The 22,566-nt window shown below is 46.1% G+C and overlaps 1 protein-coding gene across 3 annotated transcripts in view; it reads left to right on the top strand.

Annotated features, from left to right (window-relative positions):
- The window catches only part of LOC146833087 (venom factor-like), a 777,614-nt gene that overhangs the window by 559,494 nt on the left and 195,554 nt on the right, over positions 1-22,566 (top strand). For all 3 annotated transcript variants that reach the window (XM_085600726.1, XM_085600724.1, XM_085600725.1), the window contains one exon: positions 3,848-3,923. In XM_085600726.1, the coding sequence (XP_085456852.1) occupies positions 3,848-3,923 (76 nt within the window). The remainder of the gene's footprint in view (positions 1-3,847; positions 3,924-22,566) is intronic.

Below are 22,566 nucleotides of genomic sequence, written 5' to 3'. Positions count from 1 at the left end.
ATCTTTTCAGAGTTTTCATCCTCGCTCCTTGAAAGAAAATCTTCCATACGGGCAGTTCCTGCGACTTCGTAGGAACTGTTCCTCAATTGTGGATTATAAAAAAGAGGCTAGTGACCTAAGTGAGAAACTGAGACACAGAGATTACCCGGAATATGTTATTACAAAGGCACAGAAAAGAGCTAGAAATTGTAACAGGGAGTCCCTTTTACAAACATATGACAAGGAAAGAGTTGAGAGTAGTATTTGTGTCACAACTTTCAACACAGCATCGAACCATCTTAAAAAGATAATACAGAAAAACTGGAGAATTCTGATTTCCAATGGGTTGGAACAACCTTTCCCATTATTCTCGTTCAAGAAAAGTGCAAGTATTAAAGCCATGGTGGTGAACACACGCCCTAGATCAGTGACGGAAAAGAAAAATGTATGTCACCAGGAACATTTCTTGCCCCCTGTGACGGGACATTATGCGTGTGGGTTTTGCAGGCCTTGCCCTCTTTCACTGAATGGTAAAATAGTGGACATAGGAATGAAGTACCCCTGGGAGCAGAGGAAACATACGACATGTAACACTGAAAATGTTATTTATCTGATAAGGTGCCCGTGTGGTTTTCTTTATGTTGGAATGATCACCCGTAGAGTAAAAACCTGCATCTTGGAACCTATGAGTACAATAAGATGCGGAAAAACAAACACAAAACTTACAGCTCATTTTCAAGAGAATAAACATAATGAACAAGATCTGAGGTGGACAGTGTTAGATAAACCCTTTATACCATCTAATACAGTTGACATTGCCAGTTTCCTGCTGATTAGAGAACAACGTTGGGTGAATAGGTTGAGAAGTAGCTCTATAGGTTTAAATGATTCCATTCCGTGGTTCCATCTTTATGGGCTAGGCAAGAAATGAAGGAATATAGAAGAAATTAGGATGTTTTAAAATGCATCCGATTGGTACAGATTCTCTGGACTGTGCATAACAATATTGCTATATTATGCATTTCGATATGAAAAGAACGAAGGACTTATGTTATTTTTGTTAGATTAGCTCTGTTTGAGATCTGATTGCAGACCCGATAAAATGACTCCCTACGCATCCGTTTCTCCACTCGATGCGAGTGAGTTAAGAACAGATTGGTGTTTTTTAAGAGGTGTACGGAGGGTATGCAAAATAAAGTCTGAACTTGAGGTGTAGTTGAATAGAATGGATTTAAAAGGGGTCAGAGCGACTTCCTTGAATTATGATCCCCATGTAGTTGTCTGATATTCTTTGGGGAATTATTAGCCCTTTTAAGATGTCTGCCGACTTTGGGTTTCCATCGGGAGTTCCCGTTTTTGGTGTCCTTCTTCTGTGTTGTCTAATTCGAGATACCGGAAGTGCCGAATAATGCATCGATGGGGGGATTTCCCTCCGAGTAGGTACTGCTTGTTCTCTCTTTAAATAGAAGGCGACTCGGTTCCGTCAGTATCGACGGTGGACCGGTGTGAGGAGTCGCAGTGGCGTGAGTCTTTGGATTAGTAAGTAACTAACGGATGTATGGCACGCTACTTGCAATTCACTGACGGTGTTTTCCATTAGGGCTTGGTCAGCTCATTTTGTAGGCCAGCGGGTACTCAGCATAAATATAATTAATTTGTGGAAAAGTGATTGGATTACTATTGTTGAATCAGAACAAGTCTATGCAACATAAAATAATTGTTGAATAATTGCTGTAACATTTATTCAAAAGGAACTTGAACTGGGAATAATGGAACCTTGTTTTTCCACATTTTTCCCTGGCTGTTCGGGATATAGAGTGTGACTACAAGACCACGGTCCCACAACGGTCCCGGGTTTGGAGAATTACTAATAAACCCTTGTAAGTTTTTCAGAGATAAGAAGTTTATACCCCCGCAGTTTCGGTTCGGAAGCAGAGATAAGCGTGTCTCTTTATAACTATAACGTTACTTTCGGGTATTCCCGAGTGAATTATTTTTGGTGTATAATTTCCCTTTTACCTCACTGGGATCATGGTTGCCTTTTTGGTATTGGTGACACAGTAGTAAGGCAGTGATGTTACCCTCAGGTTGTGTTGGGTGAGATGATAGATTCACTGGTGTATTAGTTTAGAGGAAGCGATTAAAATTCATTTTTATGGAACTGAAAGCACGAGAGTAGAATGACACAAAATATTTGTTCCACCTTCTTTTACAGAAACTTGTTCTCTCTTGGAAATTACCCAGAGCACTTGATCGCAGCGATTTCGGCTGCCTGTCGATATAAGGTAAAAAAAAACCAATTAGGGGCACAGACCAGATAAAAACGGGACCAACACCCTGATGAATGCCAGAACAACTCAGATGAGCGTGTAACAGTGGCTGAAATATGTTGGTTTACGCAGCAGGGATCTAGGGGTCCTTACCTCCCCTAATCTTCCCGAATTATTATTTTTTAATCCTACCAAGGGGTGATAGGAATAAAGAATGATGATGGCTCCCTCTTAGGCAGTTTTAAGTGTTTATGTCTGCACTTTGTGGTCCCTTCTTTAGGGAATATTCTTTCCTTACGTTTGTTCATATTATCCGTGTTTTCTGTTGACTTTGTTAGTCTTTCTGTTCTCTCACCACTATAAAACTTCATTTCTAAAAAATTGCGCTCCGCCCATTGTGTTAGTCTGCACTTAGGCGTCAGATGCGGCCCAATGATGAAGCATGACACTGCAAAGTGTGTGAGGGCAGTATTAACATAAAAATTATTTTTTCCTCTTACAATACCTCTGGGCTTTAGACGGTGAAGGATAAAAGTATTTCTTTGTCATTGTCTTATTGCCTTTGAATAAAAGTTGTAATCTACGTAGTTCTTCTCTGCCAAGTGAGTTTCCACAATTTAAAATGTGCCTGTATAGACAGTGGCTTGCTACAGGACACCTGCATATGATTGTAATTTTTATATTTAATTGGATACTTGTAAAGTGGAAACTTCCACCCTCAAATGTCTCTTGGGGCAGTGAATCAAAAGAATCAAAGAGGAATACCTCTTACAGATCACCTCCATCACCTAAGCCTAGTTGTCATAAAACAAATCTTGATGTTTTTCTTTTAATAGTATGATAATTGACATCTGATTTTAATAACAGAGGGAGGAAGTTCACCAAAACTGCACCTTGTGATCTAAATGATCTACCACGTCACATACATCTAATTTTAAATGCAGATTTAAACAGCTTTGAATACTGGGTGATTTGAGGAGTCCAAGATAATTCAGAGTCAGTGTCCAGGAAGGTCCCAGATCAGCATCCCATGGATTTGTGTAGATTTGTGCCTGGAGAATTTCAGGAATTCAAGGTTTTAATTTCAGCCAGTTTTTGTTCATCCACCAATGCACCTCCTGTACTGCCAAAGGGAGAAGCAAGGTCCCTGAACCCTCCTCCCTCTCAAATATTGGAAATGATCCGAGAATTATCTGCATGACTGTGAAGTGCAGCGCCTTGTCTAAGCGGCAGATGAGCCAATGGCGTTAGATAGGGATTGAACAGTACAGGAGAGAGAGGAATCCTCAAGAACCCCCCACGGCACAGGCTCAAATGTATACAATGATTGTATGGGGTTCATGAAAAGCAATCTTTGATATACAAATCTTTTATTAGGTTTGATATAAAGAAAAGAAAAACAAATAGAAGCAGTAAAGGAAACACCAACCACTCATAGAAACTAGGATGTTGTGCACTTCCCACCAAGTGAACAGCAATTTTATCACACAATTCAGAGCCGCTGTAGAGTGAAGTAGGTTTTGTGACAAATTGAATGTGTCTGGAGAGCAGATCTCGCTGTTCTTAGTAAACCTTGATTTTAACATTTCTTCTTTTAGGTCATGCACAGCAGTTGACTTACCGCCAAGATGACTCTTCTTACGCTATTTGGAAACACGTACCTGGAAGTACCTGGTAAGTTGACCACCCGCATCAGAATTAAATGCTAATTCATAATTATATGGGCATTTACAAGATTATTTTCTTTAATGTAGCCTCTAGTTAGAACCTTACTGTGCCCCTGTCTTTCCCCTCTGCCCCACTAGCCCTACCACAGACTGAAAATGTGCTGTTGCATACTTCATCCTCCATTCTTCGTCCTTTTGCCTCCTAACTATTGCTTTCTTGCTCTCAATCTGCTTTAGAGGCTTCTTTAAATTTCCCACAGCAACTTTCATCAAATGTGGGAGAGTCGAGTCCAAGCCTTACATCGATAACTGACATGTCACTGTTTTGAGTGCCCGCAGGAGCCAATATAACCTCTGGAAGATCTCTTAATGTGTGAGTTCCCACTCAGTGTCTGAGTGACCCATCTTCCTCTACTACTTATACCGTCTGTGACACCTGCCTCACCCTGGGATTCACCCTAACCAGTGACTTTCATCTGGACTCACTTAAAATATAGCTTCTCACTCATTCACATATTATACTTAAAGTAGGGAGCTCCTATCTCTATGTGCACTCCCCTCTATAAGAATGACAGACAATATGTCACTTGATCTACAAACTGTTCCTGTCTTGCGAGTTTGTGACGTCAGTATGGTGTCTATTTCCAATGCACCAACCCATCCCCATAATTGTTCCTACATACATTTGCTTTCCTTCCCAACTGCTACTGACAATATGTACTGCATAATGGTCTCTATACTCAGATATTTTGAATCCCTGTATTCAACCCAATTGGATCTTTTTTAATTTTGAAATGATATTAGGTGTTTCTCTTTTAACCTAGCAGGCATCTAGTACTTATTCTGTAAATACAAAATAGTCTGTAACGTTTTACCTGTCCCATTATGCATTTAATGCAAAACTTTGAATACATTTGCAAGTGCTCTGACACCTCTTTATCATCTTTGGGCTACATGACCTACCAAGTAAAAACTGGAATTCGCTGATTGGTGTCTCTTAGGTTGTGAGGTGGGAACCCTCAGTACCCAGGCTCAGTATGCAGGAATGGCCAGCTCAAAGGGGAGATCCCAGCGCAGCAGCAGTGAATATAAATTGCTGTCCCGGTAAAGACAGAGAGGTGCTCCTCAATTCTGATAGTCTTAGATGCTGGGAGTGGGAACTCAACTGTGGCACTAGTTGTGTGGCGCTGTAGAAATATTCTGTCTGCGTGGTGCGGAAGCAGAAGAGGCAGCGTCAGAGGCTGTAATTATGTTTTATTGTTAGTTGGTATTGAAAATAACTCTAAAAGTGTTGGCAGTTGGAGTGGAGAACAGTTTGCATGTACGATTTATTTATTGGTGCATTCAAATGATTTTTGTGATTGATTGGAATCCACTTTTCAATGTGAATCCCGCAAATGTAACTGGAGGGTGGTAGAACTGCTCTTAGTAGCCAGCGTGGGCAATTATGCTCCCCCAAGTATTATCCTCAAGCATCTTGGAAGAATGAACAAATGAAAAATGGCATTCCTTTCCTTCGAGCAGTGGCTGCTGGTGACGTTTGAAAGTGGTGGGGCGTAAACGTTTTGTATGAATTTTGTGTAGTGAGTGATGAAGGCAAGCTTAATGGACAAACGTGGAGTCCAGGCTGGACCCTCCTCCAGAAAACAAAATTGAAAAAAAGATTGGCAAATGGTGCAATTTGAAGAGAATTAATTTAGTGATAAAGAAAGGCTTATAAAGCAGTGAGAAGATAGAGGTTGGAAATATTAAACACATAAAAAACTCCCCTATATCTTACTGCATCAATATGTTCAACAGTTACTGTAATGTGCAAATTGTACAACACAACAACTTTAGCCTTTTAAAGTGTGTGCTTGGCCAGTGTCTTGCACTGCAAACGGCATCAATGTTAGAAGAAAATGCTCTAACCAGGCTTTGGGAAGGACCCACAGCTGCTGATTGCAATCAGTCATATACAAATATGTGAAGACAGGTCTTAAAGTAGGATTAAAAATGTGGGGATTCTCTAAAAGGGAACATGTAAAATACATTTCTGTGATTCCCATAGTGTGCTGCTACCGGCCAGTATTTTGGTTTCTCATTGAAATGTAAGTGCATCCAGATATATAACACAACAACTAACCTACATCTAAAGCGAAGATTGACTTTGTCAATGGTTGTTAGCTGTTTAACATAAATGAGTAACAACAAGGATTTGTTATCAACATTTAACCTTCAAAATGTTCCAGTTCTGAAATTTCAATAGTATTGAGGCCTGTGGAAGCAGGTTTGGCCTTTAGTTATGTGCGCTTTATGTTTGATATTTATTCTTATTCTCTATACATCTCGTCCATCTACACATCTTCAGCCCCCTCTTTTCACTCTTCCCCGAACCCACTTCCTTGCATCTGCCTCACTTCACCACTTCCAAACATACACTGCACTCACTCACATCTAAGCAATGTATTTACGTTTGGTTTTCTCCTGTAAATATTTTGCCATCTGTACACCCCCTTAGACACACATTTTCATAAAATTGAAATTACAACTGGAATACATGACCATTGTTCTGTGTGCTCTGCAGAGAGGCCAACCCACTGACAGGCACTTTGCTTTTTCTTCAAGGTCAGCATCAGAGATCTCATTCAAAGTTTCTCAGAAACACCTGGCATGGCTCAAAGTATGCACGGAAAAAATACAGAAAGAAGCACATGACTAAGTAGCTAACTCTTGAGGAAGGCAAGAAAAAGTGAAACCTGAAAATAAGAGAGGAACTAAATTTCTGACATGCGTTGTCTTAACGTTTTTTAACACATTGTTTGTAAATAAATCCATGTTTTTTGCATTAATGTTGTTAAGGGCATGAATATAGGGCCAGTTGTAATGTCATACAGCATATAACTGTCTACTGTGTGTACATATCTCTCAATTTGCACTTGACTCGGATATTTGGATCGACTTCACTAGGGAACAAGAACCGTCACTGTTGCTAACTAGCTGATTAGAGCAGACACTAAATGGACAGTCCTTTTTTACCACAGGAGCAACTGCAGCCCATTGATAAATCTCCATCGATGTTTGAAGAAAAGGGGGAAACCCATTTTCTGCCCCTTTTCCTTGCAGCGCACACAAAATTGTAATGTTGAGATTGTGAGTTTCAATGAAAGGCACCACTGGTGATGCTATTTTTGAACCCTGCATTTTGGTTTTTCTGAAGGGTATACTTCCACATCTAAAAAAGCCATACGCTGCTTTGACTGATTAAGACTGAATTCAATATCCTCTGTCCTCGCATTGAGCCAATTGTAAAATTCATTTAGTTGTTCATGTGATCCTGTCCATACCATAAAGATGTCATCTAAATAATGCATCCAATTAGAAATGTACTGCTGGAAAGGGTTGTTATTATAGATGAATCTTTCTTCATACATAGCAATAAACAATACAGCTAGCTCCGGTGCAAATGGACAGCCCATTGCGACTCCCTTAATTTGAAAAAAGAAGTCACTTCCAAAGCTGAAGAAATTTTTTTTTAATGCAAAGCTCGCCAATTGAATAATGAAGTTTGTAGGAACCCTTACTGGTTTAGTTCTTGTTTCCAAATAGTGGGTTAACACCGCTATGCCGTCATCCTGAGGGATGAGTGTACAATGATACAACATCTAAGGTGGCCATGATGTCTTTGTTCTCTTCAAACTTAATGGATGTCAATTTGTTAATGAAAGCTGTTGTGTCCTGAAGATGGGATGGGACATCATTCAAAAAAGATTTTAAAAATTAATCTGCGAGTTTTGAAATTGGTTCGATTATTTTGAAGGTTAATTATTTATAACAAATCCTTGTTTACTCATTTATGTTAAACAGCTAACAACCATTGACAAAGCAAATCTTCGCTTTAGATGTAGGTTAGTTGTTGTGTTATATATCTGGATGCACTTACATTTCAATGAGAAACCAAAATACTGGCCGGGTAGCAGCACACTATGGGAATCACAGAAATGTATTTTATGTGTTGCCTTTTAGAGAATCCCCACATTTTTCATCCCACTTAACGACCTGTCTTCACATATTTCTATACGACTAATTGCAATCAGCAGATGTGAGTCCTTCCCGAAGCCTGGTTAGAGCATTTTTTCTTCTGAAGTTGATGCTGCATGCAGTGCAAGACATTGGGCAAGCACAGGCTTTAAAATGCTGAAATTGTTGTGTTGTACAATTTGCAAATTACAGTAACTGTTGAACATATTAATGCTGTTAGATATAGGTGTAATGAAAGGTCTCAGACCTCCCCTGGACCAAGGTTTGTACCGTCACTTTCCCAGGGAGAGAATATCAGTTCCAAATTTATGGAATATAACATGTACACAGCACTTCCTAAGGTGGGCAAACTTTCAACAATCCCCCAAACGCAAGGCACGAAAACGATACCACATGAGTCTCCTCTAGAGCAAGGTAACACATACAACACTTCTCTAGAGCGAGATATACTTTGCACATCACTTGCCAGGAGTAGAACAACTTCCTATAACACAATTACCTGCTGGAAGGGAATTCACCCATCCTTCTACAACAGAATACTTGGCCAAGAAGAGTCCACACCTCCTGCTACAAGGAAAAGACGAATTGGTATATCTGGGATATATCTATTAGTAAATAGCACCAAACGGTAATCCAAATGGACTTATCATAGCAGACTCTAACATATCAATAGTATGATTGAAATACACAATCAAAGCAAATATATATGTAGACATATATATGTATGAATATAAGAATCAGAAAATAAGAAGGAAAGGAAAGAATTCAGAAAAGAATCAAGAGACAGTTAGTAGCAGAGACACCTCACCTACTGCTCCATCATTTCACCCCACTTTGCTCAAGGGGAGTCCATTGCTTGAACCGGGTGAAAGCTCAGAGATGACACTACTCTTCCGTGACAACACGTCTGCTCCACGGCGTGAACTTCCGCCAGGCCAGTGTAGGCTCCCCTTTTTAATACAAATTCAGGCACAAAAAATTGCTTCAGGACTAGTTAAGCCGTGCACACAAAGGCCCAAAGCAAGATGGGATTGAAAAGCAAGATGACATGAGAACATGTCAAAAGCAAAAGTCAGCACTGCCATAAAGCAAGGTAAAGTCAGAAAACAGAATGACATTAGACCACGTCAAAGCCAATAGGTCAAAGTCATAATTCACCTAACCCAAATAACACTATAGACTTTATCCCTCAGTAAACAACATTGAGCACATGTGTGCACCGCCAACCACAACACTGCACCTCAACATCCCATACCTTCTATTCTTGGCAAGACTATTCTACTAAAAGACAGCAAGATTACAGTACAGAAGAGAAGCAGGCATATGCAAACCCATCCTACATTAAGGCTAGGGTAACATAACACACTTAAGTCAGTACAAAAGGGTGGTGGTTGAGGGTCATCATAGGGTGTCAGACCACAAACGTGGCTCATTCACTACAATAGGGCAGTGTTTTATGTGTTTACTGTTTCAAAACTATACGTTCCCACTTCTTTATAAGCCTTTCTTTATCACTAAATGTATTTGCTCTAAAATGCATCATTTGCTAATCTTATTTTCACATTTTTTCTCTGGAGGGGGGTCCAGCCTGGACCCCACGTTTGTCTATTAAGCTTGCCCACGTCGCTCACAACATAAAGGTCATACCAAACCTTTACGCATCACCACTTTCAAACGTCTCCAGCCACCACTGGGACAGTGTATTTTAGGCCCTTTTTTCATAAGAAGGACAAAGGTGGGGCATCAACCATGTCTGCTAAAGAATGTATTGTGGGTATGGAGCACACCCCTTTCCATTCTGCTCGAACTGCCACCACAAATTTTCCAGAAAGATAGCCATGAAGTTTGCAATCTCTTACTGCAGAGAGACCATCGAGTGGAGGGCTGTGGAGCCTGTGCAGAGTTCCAACCAAAGACCCTGAAATCGATGAAGGGTTCAGCTCACTACACCATGGCACAGTCTCAGCAGGCAGATCCCATACAACAACTCTCATGGAACAAGGGGGGCCCAGAGGGCACTGAGCTGGCACAAGCAGAATTTTCTGATGCAGAGGAGACCGTAGACAGTTAAAACACCATGACGATGAAGAGGCCTGCACAGGAAGGACCGAAGCACCAGATGACAACACAGCACCCAAACAACGGAGTTGAAACCCTTAGCGATGGAGTCAAAAACAAGGGAGGAAGAGCCTCATGGGTCTAAACAGATGGTCACAGATTACAGCAAGCCCTCAAAACTGTCTTCAGCTATAAATAAGAGGACATCCACCTTAAACATCGAACAAAAGTCCCTCAATGTTAAAAGTAAAAACAAGAGACTCAAGGACAAAATAGAGGTGCTGCTTCAAAGAAGACAAGTGTTTGAAGAGGCCCTGAAGGCATACATTATCCCTATTCAAGGGGAAAGATCGCACAGAACCGGAGCCAGATCTGGCAGCATTGGCGCCGTCACTAACCCCAGTACTGGCCCAAGAGCCGGAGAAGGAAGTGTACACCTTTTCAGATGGCAACGACGAGCAGTACAACACCGAGTTGTTCAGAATTGACTGGATGATGGATGATGAATGGCAAGAAATTGAGAAAGACTCTGAGGAAGAGGGCATTGACACGTACCCTTCCTCAAATCCATCACCACCAGGCAACATTGCTGCCTACAACACTGTCATCAAAAGAGCTGCAGAGAAATATGAGGTAAAGGTGGAGGAAGAACACAGCACAGTCTGCTGCTTGCTAGAAAAGCTCATCCCCTCGGAAAAGAAGAGTAAATATCTTCAAATGCTACCAAGCATCAACAACTAGGGGAGAGAAGCATTTATGGAGCCAGCAAGGTCCAAAGTGGAGACCAACAATGGGAAGGAATCACAGATCTGCTCCAATACAAAGGAAAAAAGTCAGGGGTGACTGGTGTTCATGGGCAAAAGGGGTGTTGCCCTGCCACCATTAGGGAAGAGGTAAGAACTGGGAAAATAAACACAGAGCAACTGAAAAGAAATTACTGCTCTGAGGCTGGGATAACTCTAGTACACATTGCAGATGTCCTGCTGCACAAGTGCCCGCCTGGTGAGGGGTTTTATGACCTGCAAGCACAAGCCACAGCATTGAGATCACATGAGAGGTTGTGCTGAATTAGAATGCCATCAATCCCGTTGCTTTTGGGGCGCATGGACAGTGGCTCTGGGAGGAGTTACAATACTCCATGCACTTCAATGGCAGGATGTGGAGTATGCTGATGAGGACAAAGAGGAAGTGGGCGGCAACAATTTGTCGATTTTCACAGAAGGTCAGGCTATAAGAAGGGTGTAGGGGCTTCTCTACTGGCAGTAACATGCATTTGGTTTCAATTTTAAAACAACATTATGGAGCTGAGCACACAGAGTGCTACTTATCTCAACCGTAAAGGCCCAAGAGAACGAAGGAACCTGCTGCAGACAACAATTGCACTAGTGGACTAAGAGGTAAGTGCGCAGTTTACCCTCTGCAGCACACATAGAATGAGGACAACGCCTCAATGGATTGTTTCTGCACAAAATTAAATCTGCCAAAAACGCTGAACACGGGTGTCTATGGTGGCATGAGGAACCAAATTGTGCACCGGCTGAAAGGACAGTAATGCACAGTACTTCGTAGATACCGTGCATTCCTACCCTTTCAATTTGGCATAGGGCAGAGCAACAAAAAGACTTGCAGCGCTTCCCTACGCCAAATCTTGGTAAATGTGGCCCTTAGTGCGAGAAAATGTGAGAGAACCCGTCAAAAAGAAGCACATTGGAATTTGAACCAATGATAACCCTTCACCACTTTTAAAGGTCACCAGTCGCCGCCGCAAAAAGTGTAGTTGCAGAAGCCAAAACAATTGCAAACACCTGTATAAAGACAGCTTTGGATGCAGGGATACTGCTGCACGCAGTTCTGTACAGGTATCTCCCTGTGAAGAAATTCATGGCTGAGGGTGTTGGGGCTTAAACATGAGGTACAAGCAGTGGTGATCAAAATGCCATTCACTGGAGACACACTCTTAGGCTGCAAGGCATGAAGAAGTACAATCAGACAGCAAAAGTGATGCAGGAGTTCCAATTCAGGAGACATTTCAGAGGCTCCCCAGCAACAGCAAGAAGACCAATGAACGGGGGGGGGGGGGTTGCAGTCAGCGCTTGGACAATCCAACCAGCGGTCAAACACCAACACAGGGGACAACATCCCTATGGCAGTACCCAAGCCTTCAGCAACAGTCCTTTAAGAGGAACAGCAAGGGCCAGGGGTCAGGCCCAAGGGGGGCAGGACCCTCAAGCAAGTGACTTTGCATTAAGATTTCCCTGCATGTATCACCAGTGGCGGGAAGGATTGGAGAATTCCTCTATCACTGGAGCTCCATCACATCCGACAAGTGGTTCCTAAACATTATCCATCATGAATTTTGTAGTGAACTGCTAAATCAGTCGCAAACATAAAGCCAAGAGCAAGATCATTTAGCCTCAAAGAACAAAGATGTCTCAGAGGACAGGTTCATGACCTATTGCAAAAACATGCAATAGGAAGAGCCACAACAAGGAAGCAAGGACATGGGGTTTACGCTGTCTATTTCCTGGTACTAAAACCAAACAAAAGCCTAAGACCTATCCTAGACCTAAAGGTCTTGAACAGGTACATCAAGACACACAAATTCAGGATGACAAATGGAAACTGCACAGCAAACATAGATCCCAAGGTCGTATACCTACACATCCCTATAAACCAGAAACACAAGAAGTTTCTGTGATTCATATGAGACCAGATACACTACCAGTTCAAGGTGCTGCCATTTGGCATAAAGTCAGTACCAATAGTGTTCACAAATGGCCTAGTCGCAGTTGCAGTACACCTGAGAAGGAAAGAAATACACGTATACCCATATCTAGACAACTGACTAGTAAAAACAAGATCATTAAAAATAATGTCAGGAGAGCATAAGGACCACAAAGCATAACTTAGGGTTCTCCAAGAAACATCAGCACCATCATCACAAAAAGAAAACATCTTTCTAGGAGCACAGCTGCACACAAAACAAGAAAAGTTTTTTCCTACCCAGAGGAGAATCGATGCATTGTTAGAGCAGGTTCAACTCTACCAGAAGGGTCAAGTTCTGACAGGACAGTGGGAAAACTGTTGGGCATGATGGATTATTGCATTCTCATCATTCCAAATGTGAGACTCCCCGTGAGACCATTCCAAGAATGGCTATAGAGACATTGGTTACAAGCGACAGGGAGTTCAGAAAATCTAGTGGTTGAAATAGACAAAGTACACAAGGAAATTCCAGCTGGGAAACAACACACATGATGGGGCTAAAGATCAGAGGTGTATGGAGCCCATTGCTCACTTTGTCACTGGATTCAAGCTAGCCTAGCGGATGAGGGGTGTTACCACGAAACCAGTCCCAGGATGCTTGTTTCTGGTCCAGGGAAGACCTGGCTTTACAGTTCGGACTGGGCTGTTCCCATAAGGAACAGGGACAAGACTGATTTGCATATGGCTGGGTCTGAACTGGGGTGGTGAAGTGATCTAAAGAATGATGATGGATTCAATACAGATCTGTGATTGGGGTGAGTTTCTGAAAAGTTTCAGTGCTCTGTCCATCATCTCCTTGTGTTTGCTCTGAAGACAGAACTGGCACAAACAGACAACACAGCAGCCATGTTCTACCTCAACAAGCTGGGAGGGACAGGATCCCACAAGCTGTCCACTCTGGCACAGGAGATATGGACATGGGCCATCCACAAGAAAATCACACTAGTCAAGATACACCTGCCAGGTGTATGGAACAAATAGGTAGACAGGCTCAGCAGACAGGCAAGTGTATCCCACGAGTGGGAGCTAAAGCAGAAGGTGGTAGACATGATACTCAAGAAGTGGGGGACACCAACAACAGACATTTTTGCAAGACAAGAGAATGTATAATGCCAAAACTAGGTAGCCACATTGCCAAACCACCATGTGCAGGGGAAAGCTCTGTTTATAGATTGGTTAGGGACTTTTGCATACACATTTCAGCTGATTCCTCTGATACAACTTGTGATAGAGAAGTTCAAACAAACAACAATGACACTAATTTTAATCTGCCTGAAGTGTGTAAGACAGACCTGGTACTCAGAGGTGATAGACCTGGCACAAGGCAGAAGGATTTACCTATCAATGCCACACAATGTCTAATAATGCAGGGGGTGAGTGCTACACATAGCCTGGCAGCATGGCTTCTGAGGGGTTATAATTTAGACACCTGCTCTTGCAAAAAAGGACCATGGAGAAGTTACAAGAAGCCAGAACATCGTCTAGAAGGTAGTGCTACTCTGAAAAAGGGAAGTGTTTCAAACAATGACACACCACAGTAGCACGCGATCGCAGCAAGACATACGATGCAATCATCTTAGAATACCTCACCCATCTTCTCAATTAAGGATTATCATACGCCTCTCTCAAAGTAAACCAAGCAGCTATTGTGGCATACTCCATAAGAATAATAGGCAGTAGATTCTGAGAAGGGGCAAAAAGAATAGCCCCACCAAGATCAGTTCCTACACTTGCTTGGAATCTGAACATTGTAGTCACACAGCTTGTGAAACCTCACTTTGAGCCAATGCGCAGCATAGACCTCAGGTCTTTAACACCAAAAACAGCCTTCTTAGTAGCCATCACATCACTGCTCTGGGTCAGTGAGCTGCAAGCATTCACAGTTCAAGAGCCTAACCTTCAAATTCAGAAACACAGGGTGGTGATGAGCACAAGTCCCCATTTCTGCTAAAGGTGGTCTCAGCTTTCCACATCAATCAAAGTATACATCTACCTGCTTTTTTCCAAAAACCAAAATCCACAGCAGAAATACCTCTCCACACTGTAGAAGTCCAAAGAGCAGTGATGTGCTATATTCAGGGAACAAAATAGCACGATGGCTAGTGCAAGCAATACAGAGATACCATGCAGCAGCAGGGGTTGCACTAGAACAGAGTCCTGGAGCCTATTCAACAACTAAAAAAAGAGAGCAACCCTCGCATTCCTCACCAATGTCTCCATTGAGGACATATGCAGGCAGCCACTTAGTCATCTACACACACCTTTACGAAACATTATTGTGTAGACAGTCAAGCCAAGAAAGAAGCTCAGGTGGGAAAAATAGTCCTAAAACACCTAATCATGAATACAATCTCACTGACTCCCAAACAACATGGAAAGCCACTATAAAGGCAATGAACAGCATGTGAATCCAGAAATGACTCACACTGTAAAACTAAATAGTTACTTACCAGTAGAAGTAGTTTTGAATTTTCAAGAGTTTCTGGATTCACATGAGACCCACAAACCTCCCCGAAAAGAAAGATTTTACAACATGGGGAGAGAAGAATAAAATGGATCTGAAGATAGCTACCACACACAGAAGATTCTTGGAGCTGCACCTGACGATATCAAGGTGGGAGCAGCAGTCATATAGTTGACGTCGACAAGGTAAAAAAAATTGAAACAAACACAAAAGAAGGACTTGGACAGCATTGCGGACCCAACAATTTAGATGGCGGAATACTACACAGCATGTGAATCCAGAAACTCTTTAAGCTGCAAAGCTACTCCTACTGGTAAGTTACCATTTTGTTAAGCATAAATAATCTGATCCAATTTATACTGTCTCAAGATCCCTCAGTCTACCAATGGGTAGCATGTTTTAAGAGAGAAGTGAGGTGTTCCAAACCACCATGCTACATGAGGTGTTAAAAAGATGTCAAGAAAGCAATGTGTAAGTTAAGCTCATGTTTACAAGAACAAGTATTTTTTTGCCAAAGAGAGAGTGTGTACACGGGCAGGCACACACACAGTCAGACACTAAAATATATATATTTATATATATTCCTTCTCTGATTCATTTTGCTTATTGCTGCTGCACACCAGACCAAAGGGTGTGCCGCCTCTCCGAACTAAGCAAAAATCCATCAGTGAGCATGGCTGTGTCCAGCCAAAATGCTTACGATGGCAGCCAGATATCAATACATTAGAACAACCACACCCAGTGTTGTCATCATTTGTGTGCGAAGGAGTATTAGGCATGAGCATGAGTTATAGTTAGCTCAGCTAACTGTAACGGCTGAATTTCTCTGGTTTTGTACGAGCAAAATGTCAGCCTATCTATAACGTCTCTGTAACCTTTGATTTTTTTCTGTGAATTTCTAAGGTATTTAAAAGGCTAATTTCTAACTATAACGTCCCTGAAACCTGTTGTTTTTCCAGTGAATTTCTAGGGTTTTTTAAGTGCTAATTTCAAACTATAACATCCCTAGAACATGTGGTTATTTCAGTGAGTTTCTATGTGTTTTTTAACTAGCAGTCACGTTTGCAGAATGGTGGAGAATGGGGGCTGGGCGTCCAACCAGTGATCAGTAATTCTGCTGCGTAGGACTTACAGAAGGTACTAGGATGGCTTCTTGGCCCCAAGGTCCCTCAGTAATAAAGTGGACTTCATCCCCCAACCAGTAGTGCACCTGGAGGCACGTTTGCGGAATGGTGGAGAAAGGGGGGCATGGTCTCCGAACACCTCTTATCGATCTCATTGTGTGGGACTTACTGGAGGTAACAGGAGGGGCAGTTGGCCCCCAAGGACACCCTTGGAGGCCAACTAACCCTCCTATTACCTCCAGTAAGTCCCACACAGCAGGATTGCTGAGTTCTGATACCAGGCCACGCCCCCTTTGTCCACCACTCTGCAAACACGCTCCTGGCACGATCTTGGCTGGGGGATGAAGTCGCCTTCGCTGCTGGGGGTCCTTAGGGGCCAAATAGCCTACCTGTTACCTCCAGTTGTAGTGTCCTAGCATGGACACACGTTCTAGTGTTCAGCAGTGTGTATCCCACTATACACCCACCCACCACAGACGTCACTGGGTCAGGTGACGCTGCTAATTAAAGGGCCGAGCGCACGTGCTCGTGGCCAGTTAACCCACTACCCAACCATGTGTCCTGTGTCCATGATTCCCAGCATGAGGGCCTAGGGCCCCAACACAACATTGGCGACGAGGCGGGTACTTCCACCCGCGTGTGCAGCCCCCGATCGGCGCACCATCGATAACAAAGGGGGAAAGAGCACTGCCCGGTGAGCGCACCCCCGCCGTGTGACGACGCGCCGAGAAGCCGGCAGGGCGAAGCATAGCCCGCAGCATTACTGGCGGCGACCGGGAGCCCACCCCGCGCCTCAGGCACCGGCCGCCGTGACCCTGGTGGAGGGGGAAGCGCCCCAAAGACACGCGGACCGATCGGAGCCCACCCGCATCGGCCGCGACGCCGCAAGTCTGCAGGCGGAGGCCGGGTGCCCACCCCGACCCTACCGCTGTGCCCGGAGGTGCCCGGAAGGAAAAGCACGCCGAGCGGAGCCCACCCGCAACGGCGGCAACCCCCGCAAAAGGTGTGGCCCACGCGGTGCCTACCCGCGTCACAAGGAATCCCAGCCGGGCAGAAGGTGAGCCCGAGAAACACAGGAAGGTCGCAGCGGGTGCCCACCCCGCGTAGAGGAACCTGGTGTGCCCTCCGGCACGAAGGAAGCTCCCGGTCCGGCCAGAGAGAAGCGAGGTACTGGCACCCCCTCCCCGCGCAGCCCGCGAAGTGAGGAGACCGGCTGCGGGGAGGGGGCGGAACAACGCATGGACGGAGCTCACCCGAGTCCAGTACCGGCAGCAACACCCCGAGTGAAGCGGCACCAGCAGCCCCCCCCCCGCGCGGTCCGTGGAGCGTGGAGACCTGCTGCGGGGGCGGGACGAACTGAAGGTAAAAGCGGAGCCCACCCGCGAAGGAGCGCGAGACCTGTCTGGCCCGCGACGCAAGGACAGCAAAAGGAAATAAAGGCACTACCAGCGGGTGCCTACCCCGCATGCCGACAAGCGTGCCGACACACCCCACCCCCCCCCCTGCCGCAAGAAGCTGCCGCGAGCAGGGAGGGCGATGTCAAGAGTAAAGAGCGGCCGCCACCGGCCACGGAGGGCGAAAGGAAATGTAAAGAATGGCCGCCGCCGGCCATAGAAGTATGCCCCCACCTCGCGGGACCCCCAGCAGCGCCTACACGAGCAGCAAGCGGCCAGCACCGCCGAAAATAAACTCAAGCGGAGTGCGCGATGGCACTGACTGCCACCATGCCCCCAGGAGTCCCAAGGAGGTGCTGGAAACCCTAGCATGACAATGGAGCATTTCCCCCCCCCCCTCCGACTCGCACACACAGAGTAGTGCCTTGACCCCTGCAGCTCTCTGCCAACGCCTGTGCCCTCCTGCCTCCAAAAGAAATAAATACAAGAACAAAAGACTTACCTGCTGCCACGTGTCCTGGACTCCACTGCTCTGCCTGGCTCCAGCTCCCCTCCAGCCCTCCTACTCACGAGTGAAGCCTGGAGAAAAGGAAAACAAGGCATAGAGTTCTGGCAGCGCAGAAGGTTGCTGCTGAAGCCAAAGAAAAGCAACACTGCCACCCAGTGGCCACTGGTGGTATTGCAGAAACAAGGAAACAAACAAGCATGCAGCAATCCAAGGAAGTCCAGCAGCCACAGGAGACCGACGGCTCGCAGCGCAAGGGAGAAGAGGCAGCAAGGCACGTACCGCAAGGTCTGACGGAGGCGCGAAGGTGAGCGCGCGGGAATGTGACGGAGGCGCACAGGAATGTGCCAGAAGCGCAGGAACGCGACAGAAGCACAGGAAGAAGAGACAGTGTGCCACAGGGATGCAGCGCCATCCCACAGCGATAAGGAGGAAGAAAGAAGAACGGTGTCAAGCCACATCCACCCCAGCAAGGACTGCGCTGTCGCCGCATCAAGTGGAGTGAAACCTCGAGCGAAATAAAGAACTCAGCGCAGTTGTACCCCGGACGCGGAAGGTACACTGCAGCGCCTACAGGAGAGGAACCCACTGAAGAGGATGGGCGCAGCAAGTATCCAACACTGGCGGGCAAGGATGTCGAGCCACACCCAGTGGCGCCAAGAAGCCACCACATCAAGAGATCATGGTACAAGGAGCAACGCTACACTGAAGATGTACCACGACGGTACGAAGAGTAGCACGCACCAGCGCCTGACAAGGCAGCGGACACAGGTAGTCACACGACATGACACACCTCGTGAAGCCGACCAGCCAAATGGTCGCACCACAAAGGTCAAGCCGACCATCCAAATGGTCGAACCACAAAGGCCAAGCCGACCTGCCAAATGGTCGCACCACAAAGGTCAAGCCGACCAGCCAAATGGTCGCACCACAATGGTCAAGCCGACCAGCCCAATGGTCGCACCGCAGAAGCCGACTCGCCAGGAGTTGCAAAAGGAGGTGACCGACGCACGGGTCAATGAAGCTACAAAGCAAGAGGTCTGACGACAAAACCGAAGATATCCTGCCAGTGATCGGCAGCGCGGACCGTCAAGTGGTCCAAGAAGCTCAAGAAGAACCAAAGCAACTGGTGAAAGGGAGAAGAACGAAGCGGACCATGAGCATGGCCCCACGAACCTCAACCAAAGTAACTGGTGAAAAGGAGAAGATAAAGAGAAGGTCACGACCCTAACTCGGAATGCTGAGGAAGATGAAGAGAGTGTTCTCGGACGAGGACAAGACCAGGGGGAACACGTGCAGAGTGCGCGCGCTGCATGGAGAAGCCTGGCCAGATAAGAGGAGAACAGAAACGGTCCAGAGTAGGTCGTGAAGCGAAGAGATGAAGAGACCAGAGTGGCACGTCCGCCACTACGAAGCAAGAAGATATCGCAGTGGCACGTTTGCCACTACAAGAAAAGACGGAAAGAAAGATCTGAGTGGCACGGTTGCCACTGCAAGAAGAAGGAGAAGAAGCCAGAGTGACATGACATCCTCACGGAGAAAGGAATAGAGGAAAGAGAGAAGAGTGTGGCAAGACTACTCACACCTCAAAGACAAGGAAGGTGACAAGCGTCAGAACACAGTGCGCAAGTCCTGAAGAACACCCGTGGCACGGAGAAAAGACCATCTGTTTGATTATGCTTTCAGCACACCTGGGATCTGCAGAGGTGAGCAGGCCGGACCATTCGAAACACCCACCTTTGGGGTTACACGGACACTGGTCAATGCCAGCCGTGGTGACTCAGGGGCAAAGGCCTCAGGGATGCCGGTGAGAGAGAGTATCCCCGCGACGAGAGATGGTCATCAGCCGCCCTTCAGCAAAGGTCTCAGGAGGATGAAGACTTCGCGTGCTAAAGACAGGAGCCAACAGCCACCCTCCAGGTCTGACTGCGGCATCTGAGGTGAGACCTGTCGTCTCCTCCGCACCCGTACCTATCGGCATGGGAGTAACACGATACAGGACACTTAACCCAGGCCAGATCTGAGGAAGAGGGCCTCAAGGATATCCCGTGGCAGGGGAACACCTGTGAGAGGGGCATCCTGGTGAGAGGGGTGTCTTGCGAATGACCCGTCTTTCTGCAAAACAGAACACACGCCACAGATAAGGAAAAGGACTGGACTAAAAGATGAATGGCAATATCTAGCGCTGAACCACAAGAACTCTACAACTGCGTTTGTCGCCAAGAAAGTAAGGCGAAGAAAAGACTGTGAGACCAACTTCAAGGCAGAGCCGTCAAACAGACTAACTCCATCGAGCACCCATGACTGGTGCCACAGTGAACTGGTAATCGTCCGCGACAGGAAGAACATCGTCCGCGACAGGAAGAACATCGTCTGTGACTGCAGGCTGCTGAAGCGTGAGCGACTCTGCAGAAGTTTAGTCACTGTATTACATCTGTATATATATTTCTTTCTCCCCTAGGTTGGGTTTTTGTTATTAAAAATTGGGAGGAATGTAGAGTCCTAGCATGGACACGTTCTAGTGTTCAGCAGTGTGTATCCCACTATACACCCACCCACCACAGACGTCACTGGGTCAGGTGACGCTGCTAATAAAAGGGCCGAGCGCACGTGCTCGTGGCCAGTTAACCCACTACCCAACCATGTGTCCTGTGTCCATGATTCCCAGCATGAGGGCCTAGGGCCCCAACACAACACCAGTAAGCCCCACGCAGTGAGAATACCGAGAGGTGGCCGCAGGCCACGCCCCCTTTCTCCACCACTCTTCAAACATCCCTCCTGGCCTGCTCTTGCTTGGGGGATTAAGTCCCCTTGGCTCTTGAGGGTCCCTGGGGGCCAACTCGCCCTCCTGTTACCTTCAGTAAGCTGCACTTAGCTGGATTGCTGAGAGGTGTCCAGAGGCCCCACCCCTTTTTTCCACCAGTCTGCAAACGTGCCTCCTAGCGCACTGCTGCTTGGGGGATGAAGTCCACATGAGTCATGAGGCCCTCAGGACATGAGGGGATCTCATCGCTCCACCAGTAGTGTGCCAAGAGGCGTGTTTGCAGAGTGGAGTAACAAGGGGTGTGGCCTCTGACCACCTCTCAGCAATCCCACTGTGTGGGGCTTACTGGAGGTAACAGGTGGGCTAGTTGGCCCCTAAGGATCCTAACCAACGAAGGGAACTTCATCTTCAAATCAAGAGCGCGCCAGTAGGTGAGTTTGTAGAGTAGTTGACATAGGGGGCGGGCCCTCCGGTGAGTTGCCGGCTTCCTAATATTTTATTTTAGGAAGGGGGCTGTGTGGCCCCCTTCTCTTGACCATTTAGGGCCCCGGGAACCCTATACCCCGGGGTCTGGGCCATTTTTTAATTTTTTTTATTTTAATGGGGGGGGGGGGCGATTTCAGCCTTGGGGACACCATCCCCCGGGGCACTGCCATTTTTTATTTTTTTTATTTTCTTTCACGGGGGCCTCCTGGGCAATTTTCGGCTCCGGGGACCCCATCTCCCCGGAGCCAGGCCATTTCATTTTTATTTATATTATTTTAAGGGAGGGGGGCCATGCGCCCCCCTTTCCCAGGCCGATTTCGGACCCGGAAACCCCATCCCCGGGGCCCGGCCATTCCTTTTCTTTTAAATAGGGAGGGGTGCCCAGGGACCCCCAGGGCTTTGCAAGATGGTTGGGGACCGTGGGGGGAGACTGAAGGCCCCCAGGAGCCGGCATGGCTTTTTACCCCCAGGGAGCTGTGGACATGCAGCTCCCTGGGGGTAAAAAGCAAAGTGCTCCACTTTGAACCAGTGAGAGCAAAATGCTCTCACTTGCTTAAAGTGGAGTACATGTTTGCTATGGGATAGCAGGAGCGGTGCTCCCGCCATCCCATAGCAAATTGCAATGTCCCGGGGGTGGGCACCCCAAGACATTGCTGGAGCTGGCCCTGGGGGTTGGCGGTCCCCAGGGACATTACAGCTCCATGAGGAGGGCAGCGCGGCACCTCTCCAACAGAATTGAAGCACCAGGGAGGTGGTGGTTCCTCGGGCTATGTGGAGGGGCTCAAACCCCCCTCCACACTTTATTTTCTAATATTGCCCTGTGGAGGTGTCAGTCCCCGGGGCTCTGTGGGGGGCTGGAGTCTCCCATGCATCTTTTCAATGTTAAACGAAGCGCAGGAGCCCGCTCTTTGTTTTTTTTACACTTTCAGGTGGATTCACAGATCCAACGCAAATCTGCTGGACTCCCTGAGCAGGCCTAGGGTTTAGGGTGTTTCTACCCAGCCCCTTTTCTTAATTTTGAAAGTTTTTTAACCTTTTTCTTTGTGACTCGGTTCAACAGAGTCACAAG

This window comes from Triturus cristatus, chromosome 4_2, assembly GCF_964204655.1.
Source record: "Triturus cristatus chromosome 4_2, aTriCri1.1, whole genome shotgun sequence".
Lineage (NCBI taxonomy): Eukaryota > Metazoa > Chordata > Amphibia > Caudata > Salamandridae > Triturus > Triturus cristatus.
This window is presented reverse-complemented; position numbering and strand designations above follow the sequence as displayed.